Below are 24,275 nucleotides of genomic sequence, written 5' to 3'. Positions count from 1 at the left end.
TTAGTTTTTGAGCACGTTTTTTACACACACAAACTCTTTACACGCTTTACTGGGCGCATAAGTTGTGTGTGCGCTTGGCTGCATTTTCTTTTAGGCACTTAATTTTTGGGCACACTTCTTTTTTTTTTTTTTTTAAGCACGGACCATGGCAATGCACGTTTACTGCCGCAATGGCACCGGTAAGCAAGAAGCCTAAACGTCTCCCTATTTGTGCTGCCTATCATTAGGGCTTCTCAGCCTGACCTGGCTGCTAACCTGTGTCAGTGCTATTGGGGGAGTTGTCTTCCTCAGATTTTACTAAGCCAGGCTCTTCCCATTCTGATGATGGGTTGGTCACAGCTTTGGCTGGGGGGATGCCAGATCTTGGCTCTCCCTTGACTGGTTCCTCCGCTGGCGAGGGCAAATCTGTGGGACCGGCTCCAATTCCTACTGAGCCTGGTTTGGACCCAGATGCTTTTTCTTGGGTGGAATTCTTTCAAGGCTTTGGAAGCCTTTCTTCAGGCGCAGTCCTCCACTTCCCCCATTTCTGTTCGGTCGGACCCTCAGCCGGTGGCTTCTTCCTCTGCTAGTCCTATGCTTAAGTGCCTGGGCTCTCCCGACAGGAATCTGGATGGCACTGATGAGGTTGATCCTGATTCCCTGGAAGATGGGGAAATTCCTCCAGGGCTGGAACCGTATCAGCCATGTTGCGGTTCTTTCATAGAGGTGAACCTGCCGGCTCTGATTTCCCAGACCTTGAAACAGCTGGTTGTCCCTAGTTTGGATGCTATTTCTGAGCCGAAGAAGAATCCCATTTTGGTTTCCTTACGTAAAGCCTCTTGTTTTTTCCCTGTGATGGATGCTATTCCGGAATTGATTGATCTGGATTGGGATGCCCTAGAGGTAGATTTTAAAGGGTGTTTGACATTGGAAGGCCTGTACCCCTTGGATCCAACTGTGAGAGAGTGTTTGTTTTCCCAGAGTGGATGCTCTGGTATGTGCCATTTCTAAGCGGATGACTATCCCCGTAGAGGGGAGGAGCGGCCTTGAAGGATATTTATGATAGGATTGAGGCTATTCTTAAGCAAGCCTTTGAAGTGGTGGTGATGAGTTTACAGATTGCCTCCGGTTGGGCCCTAGTGGTGAGATCTTGTCTGCTTCTCTCTTAGGAGGTTGATGAGTTTGGAGGGAATTCCAGAGTGGTTATGGAATCTGCTGCCACCTTTTTAGCAGACACAGGCTGCGATTTGGTCTGGACCTTGGCCAGAGGAGTGGCTTCGGTGATAGTGGCCAGGCTTCAACTTTGGTTGCAAAATTGGTCGGCTGACGCAGCATCCAAAGCCAATCTTACCAAGATGCCCTTTAAAGGCTCGCTCTTGCCTGGGAGCGAGTTGGAGAAACTGGCCAGTAAGTGGGGCGAGTCTAAAGTTCCTCAGTTACCAAAAAATAAGAAGCAGTTACAGCGCCCCTTTGGTATGAGAAGTCGTCTCCGGGGTACCAGACATTTTCTTCCCTCAGAGGAAGGACTTTTCAGCAGACTCTGCCTTTCGGTAGGTCACAATCCTTTTGTCCCTGACAGCCCAAGAGAGGAGTGGGCTCGTGTGGTGGACCTTCCCGATCCTTCCAATGAAGGTTTGCCGACCCACCTTCCGGACAGGAAATAGGGGGACTTTTCTCTCTCTCTTATTGGAGGTGGGTCAAGATCACGTCTGACCAGTGGAACCTGAAGGTGATACGAGAAGGGTATGCACTGGAATTTTGCAGTATTCTTCAGGACGCGTTCATAGTGTCCCCTTGCTACTCCCTGCAGAAGAAGCAGGCAGTGGAGTTCATGCTTCAAAGGCTCCTCAAACTAAGGGTTATGGTTTTGGTGCCTCCGTCTCAAAGTATGGGGCAATATTCCATCTATTTTGTTGTGCCCAAGAAGGGGAGGGCTTCTTTTGTCCCATCCTGGATCTCAAGATGGTCAGCCGTCATTTGAAGGTGACTCATTTTTGCATGGAAACCTTGTGTTCTGTGATAATGACAGTGCAGTCGGGGGAATTTCTGACCTCCTTTGATCTGTCAGAGGCTTATCTTCATGTTCTCATCCGATTGGAACCCCAGCGCTTTCTATGCTATTATCCGTTTCGGGCACTGCCCTTTGGTCTATCCACCGCTCCCAGAACATTTTCCAAGGTTACGGCGGCCTTGCGAAAAGAATGAATCCTGGTGCACCCGTATTTGGACGACTGGCTGATTTGAGCCAAGTCTGCAGCAGAGAGCTGTCTGACACACAAGGTAATCTCCTTATTGCGGGGACTCGGTTGGGTGGTGAACCTGACCAAGAGCAATCTTAATCATCCCAGTCCTTGTAATATCTGGGGGTCTGGTTTGACACGGGACAGGACAGAGTTTTCCTATCGGAAGTTCGGATTCAGAAATTGATTTCTCAAGTGCATCAGTTGATTAACTCCATACAACTGACGGTGTGGCCCTACCTACAAGTGCTTGGCTTGATGGCAACTACTCTGGAAGTGATGCCATGGGCAAGGGCGCATGTGTGTCCTCTTTAGCACACTCTATATTGTTGATACCCGCAATCTCAGGACTATGCGGTTTGGCTCCACTTGCCGACGAAATCTGCTCCCACCTCCGGTAGTGGTTGCAGGAGGATCATCTGAGAGAGGGGGTTCTCTTGTCCTCTACGAACTGGTTGGTATTCACAACTGATGCGAGTTTCCATTGTTGGGGAGCTCACTGTTTGGAGTTAACGGCCCAAGAACATTGGAATGCCAAACAGGCCCACTGGAACATCAATTGCCTGGAGGCCCAGGTGGTATGGCTAGCTGCTTGCAGTTCAGCCATAGGCTGCGGAATCAAGCAGTTTGCATGATGTCTGATAATTCGATGGTGGCCTATATCAATCGCCAGGGAGGAACAAAGAGCCAGCAAGTGTCACAGGAAATAGACCAGCTTATGGAATGGGCGGAAGGTCATCTGCAGTTGATCTCAGCCTCCCACATTGCAGGAAAAGACAACGTAAGAGCAGTCTTTCTCAGCAAGGAGAGTCTGGACCCAGGAGAATGGGTGTTGACAGCCAAGGCTTTTCAGCTGATTGTGGATTGCTGGGGCCTTCCATTCCTAGATCTGCTGGTGACTTCTCAAAATGCAAAGGTTTCTCAATTCTATAGTCACAGGAGATATCTGTGATCCCTGGGAATACACACTCTCATTTAGTTGTGGCTGGAAGGCAGATTGCTTTATGCCTTTCCTCTGTGGCCCTTGCTGGACAGGATAGTTCTCAAGATCGAAGGCTACAGGGGGCTAGTACTCCTGGTGGAGCCAGACTGGCCCAGGCATCCATGGTATGTGGATTTGCGAAGATTCCTGGTGGAGGTCCCATTTCGTCTTCCGCCGCACATGGATCTGTTGCAGCAGGGATCGGTTCTTCATGAGGATCTGACTCTGTTCTGTCTTACGGTTTGACCCTTGAGAGGGCTCGCCTGTTAAAGCATGGTTATTCCTCTGTGGTGATTGCCATCTTGCTCTGTGCTTGCAAGTGCTCCACTTCCTTGGCTTGTGTGTGGGTTTGGAGAGTTTTTGAATCCTGGTGTGAGGAGCGGGGTGTTCTCCCTTGTTCTGGTAAGATCCCTCTCATTCTGGACTTTCTGCAGGATGGGTTGACTAAAGGTTTAGCCCTTAATTCCTTGAAGGTGCAGATTGCCGCTCTCACCTGTTTCAGAGGTCTGGTGACTGGTGTTTCATTGTCATCTCATCCTGATGTAGCTCATTTTTTGAAGGGAGTGTAGCATCTTCAGCCTCCCTTGAGGTTATGGGTTCCATTGTGGAGTCTTGGTACTGCATTTTTTGGTGCGCCCTACATTCTGACCGCTGTGTAGCCTTTCCTTGTGGATGGAGCGGTGGTTTAGGGTCAGGAGGGCTCAGAGATATCTCCCCAGGCGAAAACATGGCTCCTCTCATTGTTTTGCCGGCGGGGCTAGAGGCCCTCAACAACGTGGTGGATGTCGCATACTCACAAATAGATCATTGATCTGCAGGTAGGTTAGGTTTGGATGGAAAATCCTAACCTTATCCTTCCTCTTGTGGAGCATTAGCAGAAATTAGTAAACCGCAAAATGCTGAAAAAAACCTAGGAAACTCAGGAAGTTAGCAGAGCAACGAAGAGCAGCGTCCTCTCATGCGGCCATCGTGGATCCGCACCTCAAATTGATTTTTATTCTTACCTAGTTTTATGTAACTTGTGTAACATTTACATAACATTTCATGTTTTTAGGTTTTTATTTGGTTAAAAGTTTTATATTTGTAGTTTGGGGACCTAAATTGTATTATTTGCAAAAATTGTAATGAGAAGTCCATATAGGTACTGTATTATAATCCTGAGTGAATTTCAAGATATAAATTGCTAAGAATTTTTTTGCTCTAGAACACAGTTACAAGAAACTATCACTTAAATTCATTTTGGTCTCTGGAGAACAAATATACATTTTTTTTCTTTTTTTTAAATTAATACTTTATTGAAATTTTATCAATTCGACATTAATAAAACATAGGTATTCAGGATTACATCATAATAAAGAAAAACAAAATCTTTAGGCAATTTTGACAAAATGTCAACAACCTAATCTAGTTCACATTATATTTGGGGAGCGCTATAACAAGCAAAAAATTTCCTATATATAATTCAAATCTTGAGAGACATTTAAATTTATATTTTCATCAAAACCTCCGCAATTCTCTAGTTTATCCTGGTATCTGCTCTTTATCTGTAAGGAAAGTTTCCAAATGAGTGGGATCATAGAAAACATTTATTTCTCTGTATTGTAATACAGCATTTACAGGGAAATTTGAGGAAAAATAATCCACCTAAAGATAATACCCTCTCTTTTAACACCAAAAAATGTTTTCTTCTCATTTGAGTGCTTCTCGCTACATCCGGAAATATCTGAATTTTTTTCCCACAATAAAGATAATCTTTGTTTTTAAAATACTTTTGTAACACCATATTCTTATCTATTTCACTATTAAAAGTAACTAGAAGAGTGGCCCTTGTAGGGATATCATCAATTGATGCCTTTAGAAATGATGTCAAGTTTGGACTGTTACCTTGTATTAAATCTAATCCTTCTTCAGGTCCTAAAGAACTAACTTTAGATCTAGGTACATAAACATTTTTTGACAATACCATTTCTTGATATGAGGAGATTTGTAATACTTCATTCATATATTTCCGTAGTAACTCAGTGGCTGATAAGTCTGGTGATGGGAAAGTTTAGAAACCAGAGATTCTTGGATCTCAAAACGTTTTCCATACCTTCAAGTTGTCTAGACATCACCAGACTATCTTTAATAAAGGATGTATTTGCTACTTGTAAATTCACCATTTGTGTATTAACCACAGTATAATTACTTTCAATATTATTTAAACGATTAGAATGGTCTTGGAGCGTATTTTTTGTTTCTGTATTAAAGGACACAAATTGACATCGCCTGCGCTAATAATCTCTCCATACTATTCACGGATCTCCAGACATCCAACAACGTCACATTTTTTAAGTCAGGTAAATCTACATTTGAACTTTCCAAATTATCTAAAGGAGTAGCCGCTTCCACTGGCGTTTCCATATCTCCAGTAGCTACGGCTAAATCCTTATTTTGAGGATTATCATTAATTAAAGATAATGCACTTAAATTATTTAAATCTCTCACATTAGTACTAGAGACTTGACTTTGAGGAGATGAATGGTGGCCGGGACTCTGAATCGAGCCTGATGAGAAAGATACTTCTGGGTTAGGAATTGAAGAATCAGAATTTAACCTTCTTACAATATGTGAGTCCATAGGACCTCTTACCACCGCCGTGGCAGGAATTGAGGGAAAAACTTGTATCTTTCTTTTCCTGCTCATGTATTCAAATAGGAGCAAGCTAATGATGGTAAAAGATCATGGCAAGGAGCGCGCCGGTGGCTGCGCGCAGCAGGCCCCTGGTTATATCCGGTCTCACTCATGGTCAGGTGGTTTCGCAGGGGGGCGTGTCTCAACTTGTTCTGAGGAAAAAGTTCAGCGATGTTTCTCAGGCTCACAGCAGTCCCACTGGCCGGTTCCCTCTCTACATACATTTTTTTTCTGAATAACTTTTTCTAAATGATATTCAGCATTAAGAGATGTTCGGATCAACCTGAAAAAGGTATCTGAGCGTGCAGTAAGAAAACTCTCCTTAGACCTTTTTATTAGTGCCCTCCATTCTCCGTAAAAACATGAATACTGGGATACTGCATAACCCCGTTACCATGCTTGTCTGACCCACACTAATTATTCATAAAATAACCCAGCACAGCTACATAATTGTTTCTAGCATACAGCATACTACACACATTTCTCTTTATCGCACATTTCACACATCATCCTCTCAGTAAAGACGTATCTTTCTTATGTTTCTTCTAAACATTCATCCCTTCAAGGGTCAAGACATAAAGTTGAAGAGAGGCTCAGAAGAAATTCAGAGATACACTTCTTTACTGTGAGGATAGTGGATACCTGGAATATTCTACCTGCAGAGTTCGTAATAGCTTAAAGCATGACAGAATTTAAGCACACTTGGTATACAAAGGGCAGTAGCAAGGGGCAAGTGGAGGAGCAGTAGGTAAAAAATGAGGGGTTACTGGATGTTGAACTAGTTTTGGTTCTTGGAGGATAAGCAGGTTCATGTGGATGACCTTCTTTAATGGTGCCAACATGATTGGTTTTATAGAGTTCTGGAAAAGCTTTTCCAGGCACTTCTGGAATTTCATGTGCACATGTCACCTTGAAGAGCTCCCTCAGTTCAGTTTTGTCCACAGTGGGTCTTTCACATAGTATTTATTTTTGTTTGTTTGTTTTGTGACCTTAGTTGGATTTTCTTTGTCCTTTATCTTAGTAACATTTTTAGATAGCCTTTTAATCCATTTGTTTAATGCTTCATTATTTACTTTGTGTTGAGAGGCCCCTATGTTTTAAAATTCTCTGCAGCATTGAATGTGTCCTCTCTTGACCCTTTAATTAAGAAAAAGTCTTTTGGTTTTACATTGACCATTTTCCAGCACTGTGTATAAAATGAACATCAGCGTCTCCAAGTGCTGCGCTTGGTGCGATTTCAAGGTGTTCATAACCAACATCGTGAAGTCTGCATTGTTTGGGGCTAGAGCCTGCTCTTCTTGTGAGATCTTCTCAAAGATGTTACTGAAGGTCATTTAATCTCTCAAGATTGAAATTTCAAGACAGCTTTCTATTCAAGCAAATGTCTGGTGCAGCTTCATCAACCTCAAAGGTATTGATGTTGAAAGACCATGGAGCTGCACCAGCATCAAGGGAGTTGCACTTGATTATTTTTTTGCCACTAGTATTGAAACATAGGTTCAGGAACAGGGAGCCTGTCCTCCCAAATGCTCATAGCTCCAGAAATTAGGCAAAGAGCATTGTGAAAACAGGAAAATAGCTACTGTGCACGCTTCCCAAGTGTCTGTGCCTGGAGGTGAGACTTGTCTACAACAGACTTTAGAGATCAAGACTGCTATCAGTACTTCCTTTTTTACCCAGGAGTGTGCGACCTTTAGCTGATATCACTTTGGTGCTGACTTTGGTGGTGTTTGAGAGAGAACTAGACAAGAAGATCATTCTCTCTGAATCTGTCAGAGCATCTTGGCACCACCTGTGGTGATGAATGAATCTTTCCTTGAGATTTATGCCTATGACATAGAGCAGTTTGGTACAAACTCTATTGTTTCCTGGTTGTCTACCCTGTTACAGATTTTGGTATAATCAGAAAAAAGACAAACTTTCCCCAGTAATCCTTCAGCTATGTTGCTCATGAAAATGTTAATAATAAAAAAAAAAAGGCTGGTTCCAGGACTAATCCCTGAGGCACACCACTAGTAATGCCCCCTCCTCAGAGTAAACTCCACTTACCACTACCCTTTGTTGCCTCTCACTCAGCCAGTTTGTAACCCAGTCAAGTCACTCTAGGTTCCATACCAAGGGTGCTCAATTTATTTCTAAGTCTTCTGTGCAGAGCTGTGTCGAAGGTCTTACTGCAATCCAAGTACACTGTCTACTGCGTGCCCTTGATACAACTCTCTGCTCACCCGATAAACAAAATTGATCAGATTTGTCTGACGAGCTTTACCTCTAGTAAAACCATATTGCCACGCATCATACAATCCATTGGATTATAAAAACTGCACTATCCTCTCTCTTAGCAAGCGATTCCATTAATTTGCTCACCATAGAGGTAAGCCTATTTGGCCTGTAGTTCCCAGCCTCCTCTTTACTTCCACTTTCATGAATAAGAATTGCATCTTCCCCTCTCCAGTCCTCTGGAACTACTCCCGACTGTAAAGAAACATTGAAAAGGTCAGGCAGTGGAGCTGCTAGGACTTCTCTAAGTTCAATGAATACCCAGGGACAAGTTTTTGACTGGTTTCAGAATACATAACCAGTATGCAAATCCAGAGATCCTGAGCGACCTACCTGTTGGGAAGAGGCTGAAGATTTATGTAAACCTTGGTCTCCTAATAACTCTGGACACCTGAGTCCTCTTGGTTTATAAAAGAGGGTTATAAATCACAGTTAATCCTACAGGCTTGCCCTCAAGGGGGTTTTCCCACTTCCTTTTCCACTAGGAATTCCTGTATATGGATATCTCCTCGCTCTCTTACAGGCCAGTGGTTGAATCTCTTCCACTATAGAAAAGAGGGTGAGGATTTTAATTTAACTACTCTCTGATACCTAAAAAGACTGGGCCTATGGTTCTTGAACACATTTTTTGTGCAGGAAATGTTCAACATCATTTTCCTAGGCACAGTTATTTTTTCTTCTAAACAAAGAAATGGTTATACTGTCTGGGTCTCAAAGATACCTATACCCATATAGAGGTTTCTTGTGAGTGGGTTGTATCTCATATTTGTGGTAGGGAATCATCACCTCCAGTACTGCTTATTACCTTTGGCATAGCATGGGCATCAAGGTTTCAGCAAAATGTCTGGCAAGTAACTACAGTATTTCTGCACATAGTGGAGATTCTTGTGTTTCCCTACTTGGATGATTAGCACCAAGCCTCATCGTGTGAGAGCTATCATGGTAGGGATAGCTCATCTATCATCAGTCTTCATTGAGGAGATTTAAAAGTATATAATGTGGAGTTGAGCCCAGCCATTTACTTCCCCTTTACTGTCTAGTTGACTTCAGATATGACAGCAAGGTTGGTCAGGGTCTCTTTGAGGGGTAGAATCAATCTCCCCTAGGGACATTTTCTTTTTCTTTTATATTATCTTTCCAAAAAAAAAAAATTAGTTTTCATGTAAAATTATCTGCCATTTGGCATTTTTTCCATTATCCCCCTTTCTGTGTTTAAAAAGTAATCCTTATTTATGGATTCCCACTTGTATGGATGAAATATCCTGCTTGTCCACAGAGAAGGTAATGTTGTTTATCCTAACAGATGTTCTCCTAGGAAAGGTATACTTAGAGTGGCTGTTACTACCCTTAACAGAAGACAAGAGGATAACCCACACAGTGCAGCAGTTACTACCCTAAACAACTTGCTGGGCAGACTGGATGGACCATTTGTGTCTTTCTGCCATCATTTCCTATGTTAAATCGACAGAATAATCAGCCACAGAAATACTCCCTCTTCTCCTTACGGAGTACTTCAATTAATCTGCTTTATATAACAGATGGGGCTCTTTTGAGATGGTGTGTGCATGGGAAGTTCCCCATGTGTCCCATAAAACCTGGAAAAGCTTTCAAAAATACTCTGATAGCAATTCTCCACCAGTGTTTTGCAACACACCAATGTGTCGCCAAGCACTGGCAGGTGTGTTGCTGCTCCTGTTGCCCCACTGCCCTGCTTGTGCTTTCCTCCAGTGGCAATGTACTGAGGGCGAAGGGCAGTCCACCCTGGGTGACAACAGGGGGAAGAGTGCCGTTGCCGCCAATAGAAAGGTTCCATGGCGAGTAGAAGTGACGTGCTGGCGGGGTACCCACTCCCCGCCAGCACGTCCTGCGCAAGAAGAGGCCAGTGGCAGATGAAACCCTGCGGTGCTGCCAGCGTTTCCTGGAGCTGGCAGCAGAAGATGAGGCCCTGCTGTGCAGCCAGCAGCTGAAGTAGTGCTCCAGAATGTACATGACAGAGCGAGAGACCTGGCCCTGTGAAAGAAGGTGCTTCTGTGTGGGTGTGAGAGGGTGCATGCGGGTGTGTATGTGAGAGAAGAATCATGTGTGAGAGATGCAAAGGAAGCATGTGTGTCTCTGTCTCTCTCTCTCTCACACAAGCATGTATGTATGTGAGAGACAGGGACTGGTCAGGGAGGTGACTGGGGTGTGTGTGTGAGAGGGACTGGTCAGGGAGGTGACTGGGGGTGCGTGTGTGAGAGGGACTGGTCAGGGAGGTGACTGGGGTGCGTGTGTAGGAGAGACGGAGACTGGTCAGGGAGGTGGCTGGTTTGTGTATATATGTGTGTGTGACTAGTTGTGGGCCATAAGGAAGAGGACCATAAGGATGGAGCTTCAGCAGCCACTGCTGCTTTTGGTGTGTGCTTTTGGCCTGCAAGGGAAAGGAGTAGGAGAGTTGCTATAAGAGGGTAAGTAAAGGTGGCTTAAAGGGCTTTTTTTTTTTCCTTGATTGACTGCCATTTTTAATTATTGGGGATTATGTGATGTCTACTGTTGAAATATTTTATTGGTATTGGGACAATTTTTAATAATTTTTGAGTTTCTAATTGTTGGATGTTCTGTTCATTAGCTGTTTTGTAATTATTAGTATAGCTTTACAATTATTTCTGTGTGGGGATCTATAGCAGCTTGGCTTATTCTGTTTTCCTAATAGGAGATGTATTAGTATTTAGGGCCTGGTTTATATTTGTAGTATTGCCATTTCATAAGTTGGGGGGTGGTTATTTGAGTGTGTTCCATAGTGCAGGTGTAACTTTGTGTGGATTAGTTTGTGTGCATTATTGCAGATCCTGGGACAATGTTAGATGCTATATTTCTCTTTCCATTTCTTTAGGTTTGTACTGCGTGCAGAGTGGCTTTTTTGGGTTTCCATTCAAGTTTGTCTCCATATTTATAATTTGTGGTCTTTCTGTAGTTGATGAAGGTTGGTTTTGTTTGTGAGAGCGAAGTAAGGTATTTTACTAGCATGTAGGCATTTGTAACAGTCTTATTTGTTGTGCTTTCTCAATAGGACATGCCTTAGTGGTAAATTACTGACTTTTTATAAGAAGGGCTATTGCGCCTGGTAGTAGAGGGAGTTTGTTTTGTTTTTACTGAGATGTCACCAGAACCAGAAAATTTATTTTTGTATGGTGCGTTGTACAGTAGTGCCCTAGTTCTGCTCTGCACCCATTGTTGGGGGGGTCGAGGAGGATGAGTGTATGTTTACATTTAGACCCACGTTGCTCACATGTTCAGAATCACGCATGTGAGAACCATCTGACAGATGTGACCCAACTGAAAAAAGGTTAGAAACCACTGCTCTAGGAGACTGTGTCAATGCTGTCAAAATGATGTTATCTTGTGTGGCTGATTTATACTGCTGTCCTCTGAGAACACCTTTTTCTTAGGTAAGTAAATTTTGAGTATATAGATTTAGTAATCATATGGAACAGTGCAGTGGCCAAAAAAGGGAAAAAGCAAGCAGCTTTAGGATCAGATGGCGCTCAGGCTCCCAAGATCAACTAATATATAACAGTAGTAAGGCTTTAGAACATCCTTAGATTTAATGGTAAGGTGGCATTTATTTATTTAATTTATTAATTTATTGAATTTTATATACCATCTGGTTTCACCATCACAACAGTTTACAAATTTCAGTTCTTAAAACGTGGTACAAACATTGGATTGAAAGTCAAATAACAGTTACAGTTAAGATCATACAATTATCAGAGTATAATAGGAATACAGTAAGGTAGAATATAAAATTGATCGTGTCTAAGAGAACTAGAAGTGGTGAGGCTCAGTGAGAAAGGTGTGAGGGGAGGATGATATAGCGGTGTTATTGTGTTTCTTGATAGGCTTTAGTAAACAACCAGGTTTTCAGTTCTTTCTTAAATGTTTTCAAGCTGGGTTGTAGACTTAATTCGGTTGGTAGTGTGTTCCAGAGTTTGGGGCTGGCGAGAGAGATTGCGCGTTCGCAGATTGAGATAAGTTGTGCGGACCGCACAGCTGGAATTTTAAGGAGGCCTTTGTTGGCTGAGCGAAGGTTTCGGTGTGGTGCATGGAGTCTGATAGTAGCGTTTAACCAGTCCATTCTTCATGTATTTGTATAGAATGGTCAGTATTTTGTAATCTATTAGGAATTTTATTGGAAGCCAATGTAGGGATGTAAGAATTGGAGTTATATGTTCGTATTTTTTTGTGTCTGTTAAGATTCTGGTAGCCACATTTTGTAAGATTTGAAGGGGACGCATACTGGAGAGTGGTAATCCAAATAGGGAATTGCAGTAGTCCAGATTGGAGAAAATGAGCAGTTGAAGCACTGTTCTGAAATCCTCAGGGGTTAAAAATGGTTTTAAACGTCTGTGTTAATAGTTTGTGATATCCTTCCCTTATTTTTGATGCGATATGGTTTTTGAAGGATACTTCATTGTCAATGATGACTCCTAAGTTGCATGCATGTGTGACCGGGGTAATTGTCACTGTTTGATTCTCTAGTTTAAGGGGTGGAGGGGTGATGTCCTGGTTTTTCTTTCAAGAATTATTATTTCTGTCTTTTCGATGTTTATTATGAGTTTCATGTGAGTTAACAGTTTGATTGCTGAAAGATACATAGCTGTTTTCTTATAAGTTTCGTCCAGTGTGTTTTGAATTGGGATTAGTATTTGGATATAGTCTGCGGAGAAGTAGTGTGACAGGCCAAATCCAGCTAGCAAAGGACATATCGGGACTAGGTAAATGTTAAAGAGGGTCACGGATAGGGCGGAGCCTTGAGGAACTCCAGTGTTTAGAGGTATTTTTTCGGAAAGAGCGTTGTTAATTGTTACTTGGTAGCTTCTGTTTGATAAATAAGATGAGAACCAGAGCAGAGTTTTGTCAGTTAATCCTATTTGCTAGCATGGGCTGTGGGCTAACTTGGTTATATTTCCCAGTTAGGGAGAAGGAATAATTCCTTTTCTTCCTACTTGACCAATCTGAGCTAGTGGGATAATCTTTTTTTTTTTTTTTTTTTTTTTCTATACCGGCAATCGTGATAACATCACATCAAGCCGGTTTACAATAAACAATGGGGTAATAACCGGAACCAAGAACAAATATGTAATATACATATTATTATAAATGCAGTTACAATAAACAAGGAAACATGCAACTGGGAGTAAGAAGAAGAAAAGATAGTAACTTTAACATGGTGTATAAACCTGTAGAAGGTAAAGTTTTCAAAAAAAAAAAAAAAAAAAAAAATTTATTGTATAATTTACAATGAGTTGTTCAGTTCAAAAATGCAGTTTTTAATAATAAAGAAGAAATCATAAGTAATGAAGATACTGGGTGTTTATAAAGTTTAGAAGAAGATTATCAGGATGGTTATAAAAGAAAATTGTTGCTTGGAATTTGAAAATCAGAGAGAATTATTTTTAGTCTGAGTCTGGGAAGGCTTGTTTGAAAAGCCATGTTTTGAGTCTTTTTCTCATCATAAATAAGATGAGAACCAGAGCAGAGTTTTGTCAGTTAATCCTATTTGCTAGCATGGGCTGTGGGCTAACTTGGTTATATTTCCCAGTTAGGGAGAAGGAATAATTCCTTTTCTTCCTACTTGACCAATCTGAGCTAGTGGGATAATCTTGTTCCACAGCTGCTTCGTAGATAGAGGGCACACCTGTCTGCAACAGGATTGTGAAACTAGGCAGTTGCCAGTAGTCTGTCTCCAATAAACAACTACTTAGGGGAAACTTTTACGATGTGTTCTGATGTGTGGTAGCGCTATATGTGTAATAACCACTTGATGGTTATACCCTTTTATTGCATAGTCTTTTTTTTTTTTTTTTCTCAAAGGTAAAAAAAGTTTTTAAATTTAACTTAATTTATTTTCTCAAAACTCCTCCACTTGTATTTTTTTTTCTTGTCTGTGTTTTCTTATATTTTTTTGATTTTTTTTGATCTGATTTATTTATATATATATATATAGTTTTCAAATAGTGCCTTAATCTTGGCACATTACTTCACAGTAAGTACTCTCCCTAACTGTCAACCCGGCTCGCATTTATTATAAGTGCCAATTAATTCTGTACTTATCTTATTCAATAACGTGGACCAAAGTCCACCCAATTAATACTGTCTTCCTGCGTGAGTCGGGGGCCACCTGCCCGACATCGGCCATGTTTTGACATGGATTGTCTGCTTCAGGGACTTGGGAAAGCACTAAATGTGACAAAACAAAAAATGAGACACAAACACATCAATCTATATTTCTTTTTACTTATGTGACCACATTCAAAATATTTCTTCTTGTGTGACGCCTTCAAAAATGTCGAACGGTGTCTATACCTCACGTTTAAGTTTTTAAACTTTCCTGAGCCAATCCCCATATCTCATCCAGAATGAGGCTACGGTGTACAGTTATGCCTACGAAATTCACGATCTACGATCTCCACTGTCGGTCCCTGTGACATAGTGAGGGCAAAGGCAATCGGCGCCATTTTGAATACTGGCATCCGACGGCTGGAGTGCAGGAGGTCGCTCCCATACCCCCGCTGGACTTTTGGCAACTCTTGTGGGGGTCAGGAGGCCCCCAAGCTGGCCAAAAGTCCCTGGGGGTCCAACGGGGGTCCCGGAGCGATCTCCTGCCCTTGGGCCATCAGCTGCCAGTAATCAAAATGGCGCCGATAGCCTTTGCCCATACTATGTCACAGGGGCTATCGTTGCCATTGGTCAGCCCCTGTCACATGGTGGTAGCACAAGATGGCGCTGATGGCCATGTGACAGGGGCTGACCAATGGCACCGGTAGCCCCTGTGACATAGTAGGTCAAAGGCTATCGGCGCCATGATGAAACAGACACCGAGGGTGTGAGTGCAGGGGATGGCTCCTGGACCACCCGCTGGACCACCAGGGAGTTTTGGTAAGTCTTGGAGGGGGGGGGGGTGTCAGGAGGGCGATTCGTGGGGAATCGCGATACGTTTCGCTTCCCCACGAATACAACGAATATGGCAACATCCGTTGCGGATTGCCAATACGTAGGGACCAAATGCACATCCCTACTGTGCACTAGATCTCATTCCATTGCATTCTGACATTCATAATTTTGTTTAGTTTGAAAGGAGGCCAAATTAGTGAGAAGAATTTTACTTGTCCAAAATATCAAGCAGAGAATGAAGCAGATTTACTGTTACGAAAAGGATTTTTTTTTTTTAAGCATTGTAGGCAAAGCTTGATGTAAGATTTACTTCATATATGCAAACAGATCTTGCCTTGCTCAAAAACTATTTTGATTTTAGTGACATGATGTTAAATGTGTAGCATATAAATTGCATGCTCTTCATTAGGATGCCTAGGAAAACAAGATATTGCATCTCATTTGACTACCCTTTTGAACAAAAGGTTACTCAAGTAAAATTGTTTTGTTCATTCATAAAAAGTTTAAAAGATCACTTTTTGAAAAGTTCTGTTTCAAAATCTGGTTCACCATCAATTGAACTGTAAATATTCCTTTGCTTAACTATTTGTTTGCTTTAACAAACACAAACTAGTTTTAGAAAACAGCTTCACATATGGTGCAAAGAACTTAATCATATCTTTGTATACCTGATTTTTATCTGCTGAAGTCAGATCAAGTTCATTTTCATGTATGAAACCAGTCTATTTCTTTATGTCCAATAAATCTGGTCTTCCTGAAATGAGTGGAATGCACTTGGATTTTGAATACTTCATCTTGTCACTTTCAGGAAAGCACTGTTAACTTACTTTCTTAGATTTATATACTGTTGGATTTGTGTTGATGTCTATTGAGTTTACTTTGAATACCCACTGTTGCAATAGCAATACAAGTTTTAAAGACACTCTTGTTAGTATTACTTAGACTTCCCAGTTTGTTTTATTAATTTTGGCAGTTCATATTTTGGCTTCTAAGAAATGAAATTTGAAAGCCCATGTCAAAAATGTGTATGAACATCAGTGATTCCCATTGCAATGTACAGAATTTGAATTCATATCATAGAACAGGAGCCAACCGTAACATTTCATTAACTACTTAGGCATCATGGATACTTCTGCTCTTAAAATGCAATTTAGACCAGTTTGAAGTCAGGAGCTAGATATTTCTTCTTGCCCTGCTTACTTCTCATCCTCCTGTACGGGTCCTTCCCACCCAGCCTGAGCAATTCTCTGAGCAGTCTTTAGGAAGGAATTCATGAAATGAAATTCTCAAATCAAGCAATGAGACTAGATGTAAAAAAATTAAGGAAGATTCTATTTTGGTTTCTAGTTTACATTCCTTTTTGTATGTGCCATTTGGTAATGACCCTTAGGTTTTCAACTTAGATTTGCACTTAACATTTTTTAGAACTCTTGTACAAGTAAATAAGCTTTTTAGGCATTCTTTACAGAGAGTGCTAGAGAATTCCTTGTATTGATGCCACTTTCAACCCATATCCTTTCTCAGTTTTACACACAATTTTCTGAATCAGTACATGAGTAATTTCCTTGGCATTGGGGAAAAATCGGTATGTATGTTGGCTATATTGGATATAGCAAGATGGTGTCCATTCCCATATATGAGTCTATATAAGCATGCATTTTTCCTGTGCTGCTGAATATGCATGCATAAATTGACCACCAACAGAAAGTTGAAAAGTACATGGTCATAAATCAGCAAGGAGACATACACCTCATTTTATTCATACATGAAAACATTCGCATTCTGAGGACCACCTCTCTGCAACACACAACACACACATGTATGTATATGTGTGTGTATGTATATATATATATAACAGCCTGTAGCTGTGGAGGAAAGGGGGGATGCCCAATATGACTGCATGTTCCCCAGGCTGTCCAGGAGCTGTCTGGCTTGTTCTTATGTCAGGAGCTGCACAACATACCAGGAAAGGGGAACCTGCAAGTCAGCTGAGGGCCAACTTGAGCCTGCATCAGCCCTGAACAATTTTAAACAGTTAAATGACTAAATGGTAAGCGCTTACTCATTGTTTAATCATTTAATTCAGTGTTGCCCAAACTATGGCCCAAGAAGCAAGCTCACTTTTTTTTTTCCTCGTGTGGTGGCAGTATTTATTTAAGTATTTGTTATTTGCCCATAGTAAAGTCATGCTAAAGTAAAGGCTTCATTGCTGGTGGAGTACCACTGGACATGGCAAGTACTGCAGTGCTGGTGGGGGCCCCCATCCCTCCTCCAGCCGACAAAAGAGAAGGTCTGGCAGTGCAGAAACAGTGGTGGGGTCTCCACCCTTTGTCAGAAAAAAAGAAGGGCTGGAATGCAATTGGGGACCATAACCCCCACCAGCAGAAGAGGAAGCCCTAGATGTGAGGGGGAGGAGTGAGAGGAGACAAGAGGTGGGGCATGGAAGACAAGGCAGGAAGATGAGAGGAAGAGAAGGCACTGAGGGAGGTGAGCCTGAGAGGAAGGGAATGTATTTGGGAAGCAGGTGGAGAGGAAGGGAATGGAGTGTGGAAACAAGGGTGAGAGGCAAAATTATTTAACAGATATTTCTGGTTGGTGTTCACTGTGGTTCTTGACCACATAAAATGAACACAAATAATATTGAAAGTGAGGTAAACCTCAAATTGATTTTCAGAACATTGTGTTCATGAGGAGCTAACTAAATTTAAAGTTAATAAGGCGATGGGCTTGGTGGGATACATCCAAGGGTACTAAGGGAACTTAGAGATGTACTGGTAGCTCCGCTGGCAGACCTGTCAATGTTTCTTTAGAGTCTGGAGTAGTTCCAGACGACTGGGGATGGGCGGATGTGGTTCCTATTCATAAAAGTGGAAATAAGTAGGAGGTTGGACTTGTCTGACCTCTGTGGTTAGCAAACTATTGGAATTGCTACTAAAACAGAGGATAGTGTTCTTTTTGGAATCCAATGGATTAACAGATCTGAAGCAGCTTGGTTTTACCAGAGGTAAATCATGTTAGATGAATCTGATCAATTTCTTTGGGTGATCAGAGAGTTATATCAAGAGAGAGCACTTGGATTTCAGCAAGGCCTTTGACAAGGTTCCGCATAGTAGACTTATAAATAAATTGAATGCTATAGATATGGAACCTACTGTGACTAACTGGGTTAGAAATTGGATGAAGGGAAGGCAACAAAGGGTAGTGGTAAATGGAGTTTTCTCTGAGGAAGAGGATGCTACTAGTGGTGTGCCTCAAGGATTGGTCCTTGGACTAGTTCTTTTCAACATTTTTGTTAGCTTCATAGCAGAAGATTTGTTAGGAAAGGTTTGTCTTTTTGCCAATGATACCAAAATCTGCAACAGGATGGACAGCTAGGGTCTGGCAGCTAAGATTAAAAGTAAAAAAAAAAAATCAGAATTCGTTTAGATTGCAGTAACCCAAGGGAGAGGTAAGTATTGGAGATCAACACTTTCTGAGCATGAAGGAAGAGCATGATCTGGGGATTATTGTATTTTATGATCTTAATTCAGCCAAAGAGATGGATAAAGCAGCAAAAACCAGAAAGATGCTTGGCTGTATAGGGAAAGGAATGGTCAACATAAAAAGGGAAGTAATATTGTCCCTGTATAGCTCCCTGGTGAGACCTCATTTGGAATACTGTGTACAGTTCTGGAGACCGCACCTTCAAAAGGATATAAACAGGATGGAATCTGCCCAGAGGATGGCTACTAAAATAGTCGGTGGTCCTCGTTCTAAAGCAAATGGGGATAGACTTAAAGATCTATACCCTCAAGGAGTAGCAAATAGGGGAAATATGATAGAGACATTTAAATATCTGAAAGGTTTCCATGCACAAGAGGTGAGCCTCTTTCACAGAAAGGAGGCTCTAGAATGAGGAGTCATGGGATGATGGTGAATGGGAGTAGACTCGGAGATAATCTTAGGAAATATTTCTGTGCAGCGAGGCTGCTGGATGCACCTTCCAGTGGAAGTAGTTGAGACAAAAACAGTATCTGAATTTAAGAATGCATGGGATAAATACAGGGGATTTCTTAAGGGAATTATAAAGCTAAATTAATTGGACAGATAGCTACACTAAATGGGCCATACAGTCTTTTGCTGCTGCCATTTTTCTGTTTCCATGGTTGTTAGTTTTTATATGCAGTTTTATAGTTATATTATTTTTATGAGTAGTGTTGATTGTAATTTTTTAATTGTGAATTTTTTACTGATTTTTATTGTGACTGCTTTGCTATGATTGAGATTACAATATATAAAGAATTTTAATAAACTAAACATAAGCTTTCAAGCACAAGAGTTGATTTCATCAGACCTCTCAGTTTATAAGGTACCACCAGCCTTGGTGTGTTTGAAAGAGTGGTAATGTTACTTTCTTATCAGACTCAGTGTCTGACACAAAATACTTTGGACTTCTCCTGGGTCTGAAAATGGCACATCATCTGCTCTGCTAGTTTTTTTGACCAAATATACAAAGGAATTCCTTCAATTTTAGTTATAAGAAAAATGTCTAATGGGAGTCAAATCTGCCCCTATCTTACTTGTAACTATAGGCTATCTTTTTGTGCTCTAACCAATGGCAATGCAACTTTCATCATGTTTGTCAGTAAAGTTGAATGATCCAGGTGTTTGACACTGGAGATTTAGATACGAAAATCCTGAAAGTAGTAGTTGATGTGGCTACTTAAAATAGAATATGACCAGGCTTGACTTTGATTTTTTTTCATATCTCATGAGTTTGGCTCTCCTCTTGAGTTTATTACTAATCTGTGATTACACGATCTCATATATCCTTCCTATATGGAGGACCCTTCTCTTTTTATAGAGCATCTTTAAACACTTTGTGGATCCACAATTGTGGTGCTGCTCACTCCCCATGGGTCATCTACTACTATATCTGGATGCAATTCTTCTATACTGATGTCTTCACTAAATTATAAGGAAGTATTGTCGCTATTTCTAAAAACTTTTTAAATCCATTATCCAGTCTTACCGCAATTATCCAAAAGATGAGAGCCACATAAACACACTAACAGAGCCACTCAGTGACACCTAGACAGTAACAGAATGACTGTTGTAACTGCGACTGACGTTATCCCATTTACTTTTAAATTCAGATGAGGGCATACCAAGATTAAAAAAGATGTGGACCATAAACTGTGACAAACCTTTCTATTGGAAAACGATTGTGTACATTGAACCTGTAATGCACCAAGGAGATTAGGGCATTCTCCTTTATCACTAGTCTGTCAGTTTTTAAAATTCAAACTGGATTCAGAATTCTTTACTAGTGCAGATACCTTAAAAACTCCCCTTTAAATCCTTTGTATATCATACAGTGTTATATATCTGGACCTAAGAGTGAGCAGGTGGTGAGGAGAGAGCCTTTCCTGGCACTTTTAATGTAAGAGAGTGGTAGAACACCTTCAATGCAAGTTCAGCAGTTCTTTCACTTCATAAGCATTAACAAATAAAATTAGTAACTAACAAAAACATTTGTCCACTTTAACATACTAATAGTTGCCTGCGTGAAGTGATTTGTTGTGGCATCTAACCCACTTCTTCTCTTCCTTCCTTTTTGTCACCCTGCAGTGTTCTGTGCCAAGGTCTTTGTGGCTAGGCTGCTCCAACCTGGTAGAGAGCATGTGCGCACTGAGATGCCTGCAGAGCATGCCCAGTGTCAGATGTCTCCAGGTGCCTTTCTTCTTTCTTGTTAATGTATTATGCGTATGCTGTAAATCGTGTGCAACTCTTTCATTGCTTCGTTAACTCAACATGTTTAAAGTCTGCTTAATTATATGTTGTGTGTGATATCATCTGTGAAATCTACATGACTTTTTTGGGAGTTCTTACAAAGTATATTCATTTTTTGTGGGTTAAATGGCCTGTGTTTAGTGCTTGCGCATCCTGAAAGTGTGATTTCAGTAGTGACAGTTCTGCATGTTGCCTGATACAATGCTAGATATTTTGCTTCACATTTTATTAGTTGAGTACTGGCTATATTTTAAAAAAATGAAAAAGTGAATTCAGAATACATAAGCTGAAAATCTATTTTGCGTATGAGTTCTTAATGAATATAGTCCAGCGATATAATTACATTATGAATATTGTATACACTTGAATAGTGTGAAGTTTCTTAAAATAGAGTATGGGAGTTATTTTAGTCATTTAGTGAAGTTCTCTTGTTTTAAGATGAGATGAAGTTTAAATTGTACCTTAAGTCTGCCCAGTTTAATTCCTGTTGAATTGCTTTAGGTTGCAGTTGATCTGTTGTCCCCCTCACTCTTTTGGTTTTCAGTGATCACACGGTCTTTTAGGCATTGGTCAACTAAAAAAAAATATTGGCATGTGTGCATAATGTTGCTAAATAGTGCTGCAAATTTAGTGGGAAAATACTTTAAATGGGATAGATGAAATAAATCTAAATATTTTTCTCTGGTATGTGTAGTAATTGCAGTTTCTTTCCTGAAATCTGTCTGGAACGTTCAGGCTTTTGGGTAAAGTGTAATACAAGTTTTTGTTTTGTGTTTTGTGTTTTGTTTTTTTTTTTTTAATTTTCCCACAAATTGGGGATGTATTAGCAAGGGGTGTTTAAATTGCTTGCAGGTTTATAATTTTCTAATTGAAAGTATAAGACAGATCAACATTTTTCATAAATATTGATGTGCTTTTTAATTTTCTCCATTGAGTCATAAATATTATAAAGATCTCACATAGATACTATGAAAAGGTATTGAAAGGCTTTTTGTAGTTTAATAGCTGAAATGTCTTGTTTGGAAGATGACTTGCTGCCTTAGTTTGCCACCTTCATTCACTTCTTAATCTATTTTCATTTTATGTTTTAATAGCATTTTAAATAGTACAAGATCAACAGAATGCCACCACCCCTAAATTAGTAAAGAGCACCAATATATTAAAAAAAACAAAACAAAAAAACCCAAACAATTGCTGTGATGTGTGCCATATTTTACCTAATCTGTAACATTGCCTCAGGGCTTGTTTCAGGGCTACTATCTTTTGCACTGAAGAGGGCAGAAATGCTTTCTAGCCCCACTGCCTTGATTTTTGAAATGGAATGTTAATGAGCAACTTTCTTGTGTTGATTTTGTCTTCAGTTAGCCAGTCCTCTCTTTACTGCAGTGCTGAGACAAAGCATGGGTTTGACACGGGACTTTTAAATGGCACAGATCTTCTAACTAGCGATTTCCCAGACATGCATACATTTAGAAGACAATGTATTAAAAAAAATAAATATTGAAAGTTGTTTGGCTTCTAATTTTCTTATCTGTACTGTTGCTTTAACATTGGTGCATAATATGATGCATTTCATGCTAGAAACACAAATCTGGTTATGCTGCAGGAAGAAACCATGTTAAATAGGAAGAGCAATCCAGAATTTGTGTAACATAGTAAATAACTGATTTGTAAACCGCTTATGATAGAATAACTGAATGACGGTATACAAACACTTATAAATAAAATAAAGACCAAAATGGTTCATCCACCTTGCCCAGAGAGATTCATCCAATTTAGGTAGATGCATACAAAAAATCCCTTATGCAGCACAGTTTCAGCTTGTCTTTGCCTCAGGTCTTTTACCTGTCTTTCCCATCTGTCCTGCTCATGCCCAAAATCTGCCTCTGATGTCCTCATATATTCCATTCATAGGCCTTCTCTCGTCTGCCAGTTGTAACTTTATTTCCCACAAACCCAATAACTAAATCCCCCTTCACTTCTGATTTACTAAATTTTGCAATAATCCCCACAGTTGTTAGTAGCATGATGAAAAAGATGTGACCTCCCCATGCTCCTTAAAGTTTGAGTTTTAACCAGGGTCCCTCCATGTGGTTTATCCCAGCCTTCTTGGGAGTCTGACTGTTATACCACTGCTGTTTTATGGTTATAACTGCTGCTCCATGCAGATTTACCTCAGTGTTTGTACACCTGTTGCAGTCATACTACTGATGCTTAGGGTTCATGTAGGTTGCGTTTGTCATGGATTGGAAAGGAGTTGGTTTTTATCACAACATCCTCGCTGGCTCATTCAGTTTGATATGTCACCTTTCCCTACAAACACTGAAGAAGGTTAAGCTAGAAAACAGCTCACATTTCATGTTTAGGGAACTGCGCTAGAGTTGCATTCTTGATTAGTAAATTTCTAAAACTAATTATTTGCTTCTAGATATTTGGCTTGCCTGCTCTCTGTGACAGGAACTATATCTTCTCTGATTCTTCTAAAAAATTATCTGAGCCCTTGGAATTTAAGAGAGCCAAAAGGTTTTAAATTTAATTCTATTTATAATTAGAATTATTTAAGCCTTCACGATCACTAATACATAATTTTAAATGTGTGGGTTAAAGAGTGGGAAAAATAATGGCTAAATATCAGAGGGCAAGAATAGAAATTACATTTTCCTAACATGTAGCCAGATGGACTCAGGACCAATGGGTTATGTGCTCCCCTGCTAGCAGATGGAGACGGTCAGGTTTCAAAGCTGACATCACTTTAGATATATCCCTGCAGAGATCTCAGCCATTCAGTATCTCTGTCTCCTAGCAGATGTGGACGTGCTATCCCTACACCAGCATTGGTGTTTAGCGGAATTGCAGTACTTGTTAGAAGAAGAAAATTTACCTTTAAATTGGAGAGAGATGGAGCTCCAGTCTCCTGCAGTGATACCTAATGGTTCCCCAGTTGAGAATTCCTGAGGCGATTTCAGAGATCCCTCAGAGATGTGCCTTGGTCTGGTAGCCGTTCCTGGCATGGAATTTGCTGCTGAAGCAGCTGAAAGGCAGCAGGTGCAGGAAGCTGAGCGCTGCGGTGTCGGCCTAAGCCCTCTACCCCCGCAGCCGGAGACCGTCTCTGTACTCAGCCAGTAAGCGCTGAGAGCAGGTACGTAAAAGCAGGACTCCTCCGATTCAGAGATGTGGAAGGGATTCGGTAAGTCTTTCTTCCGGTCTCTTGCTCGGCGCGCTGTACTGACGAGTTTCCCGATCCCATTGGGGAAAGGGAAAAGGGGTTTCTGAGTGGGTTGAGCGGCCCTCCGATGGGCTAGGCCCCGCTTCAGGCTCGGTGGGCACTCTGCGTGGCAGGCTGCGGTGGCGCCATCTTATGCGTGATTTTGTGTGGACCCATTTCCTCCCATAGATCATTGGTACGCACAGTGCGGACTGGC

General features: G+C 41.0%; 1 protein-coding gene across 2 annotated transcripts in view; it reads left to right on the top strand.

The window, feature by feature from the left end:
* Positions 1-24,275, top strand: part of FBXW11 (F-box and WD repeat domain containing 11) — a 291,067-nt gene that overhangs the window by 2,723 nt on the left and 264,069 nt on the right. The window contains exon 2 of one of the 2 annotated variants that reach the window (XM_029583589.1): positions 20,692-20,793. The exons of the other annotated variant lie outside the window; for it this stretch is intronic. Within the exon in view, the coding sequence (XP_029439449.1) occupies positions 20,692-20,793 (102 nt within the window). The remainder of the gene's footprint in view (positions 1-20,691; positions 20,794-24,275) is intronic. 2 annotated transcript variants of the gene reach the window in all.

Source organism: Rhinatrema bivittatum, chromosome 18 (assembly GCF_901001135.1).
Source record: "Rhinatrema bivittatum chromosome 18, aRhiBiv1.1, whole genome shotgun sequence".
NCBI lineage: Eukaryota > Metazoa > Chordata > Amphibia > Gymnophiona > Rhinatrematidae > Rhinatrema > Rhinatrema bivittatum.
This window is presented reverse-complemented; position numbering and strand designations above follow the sequence as displayed.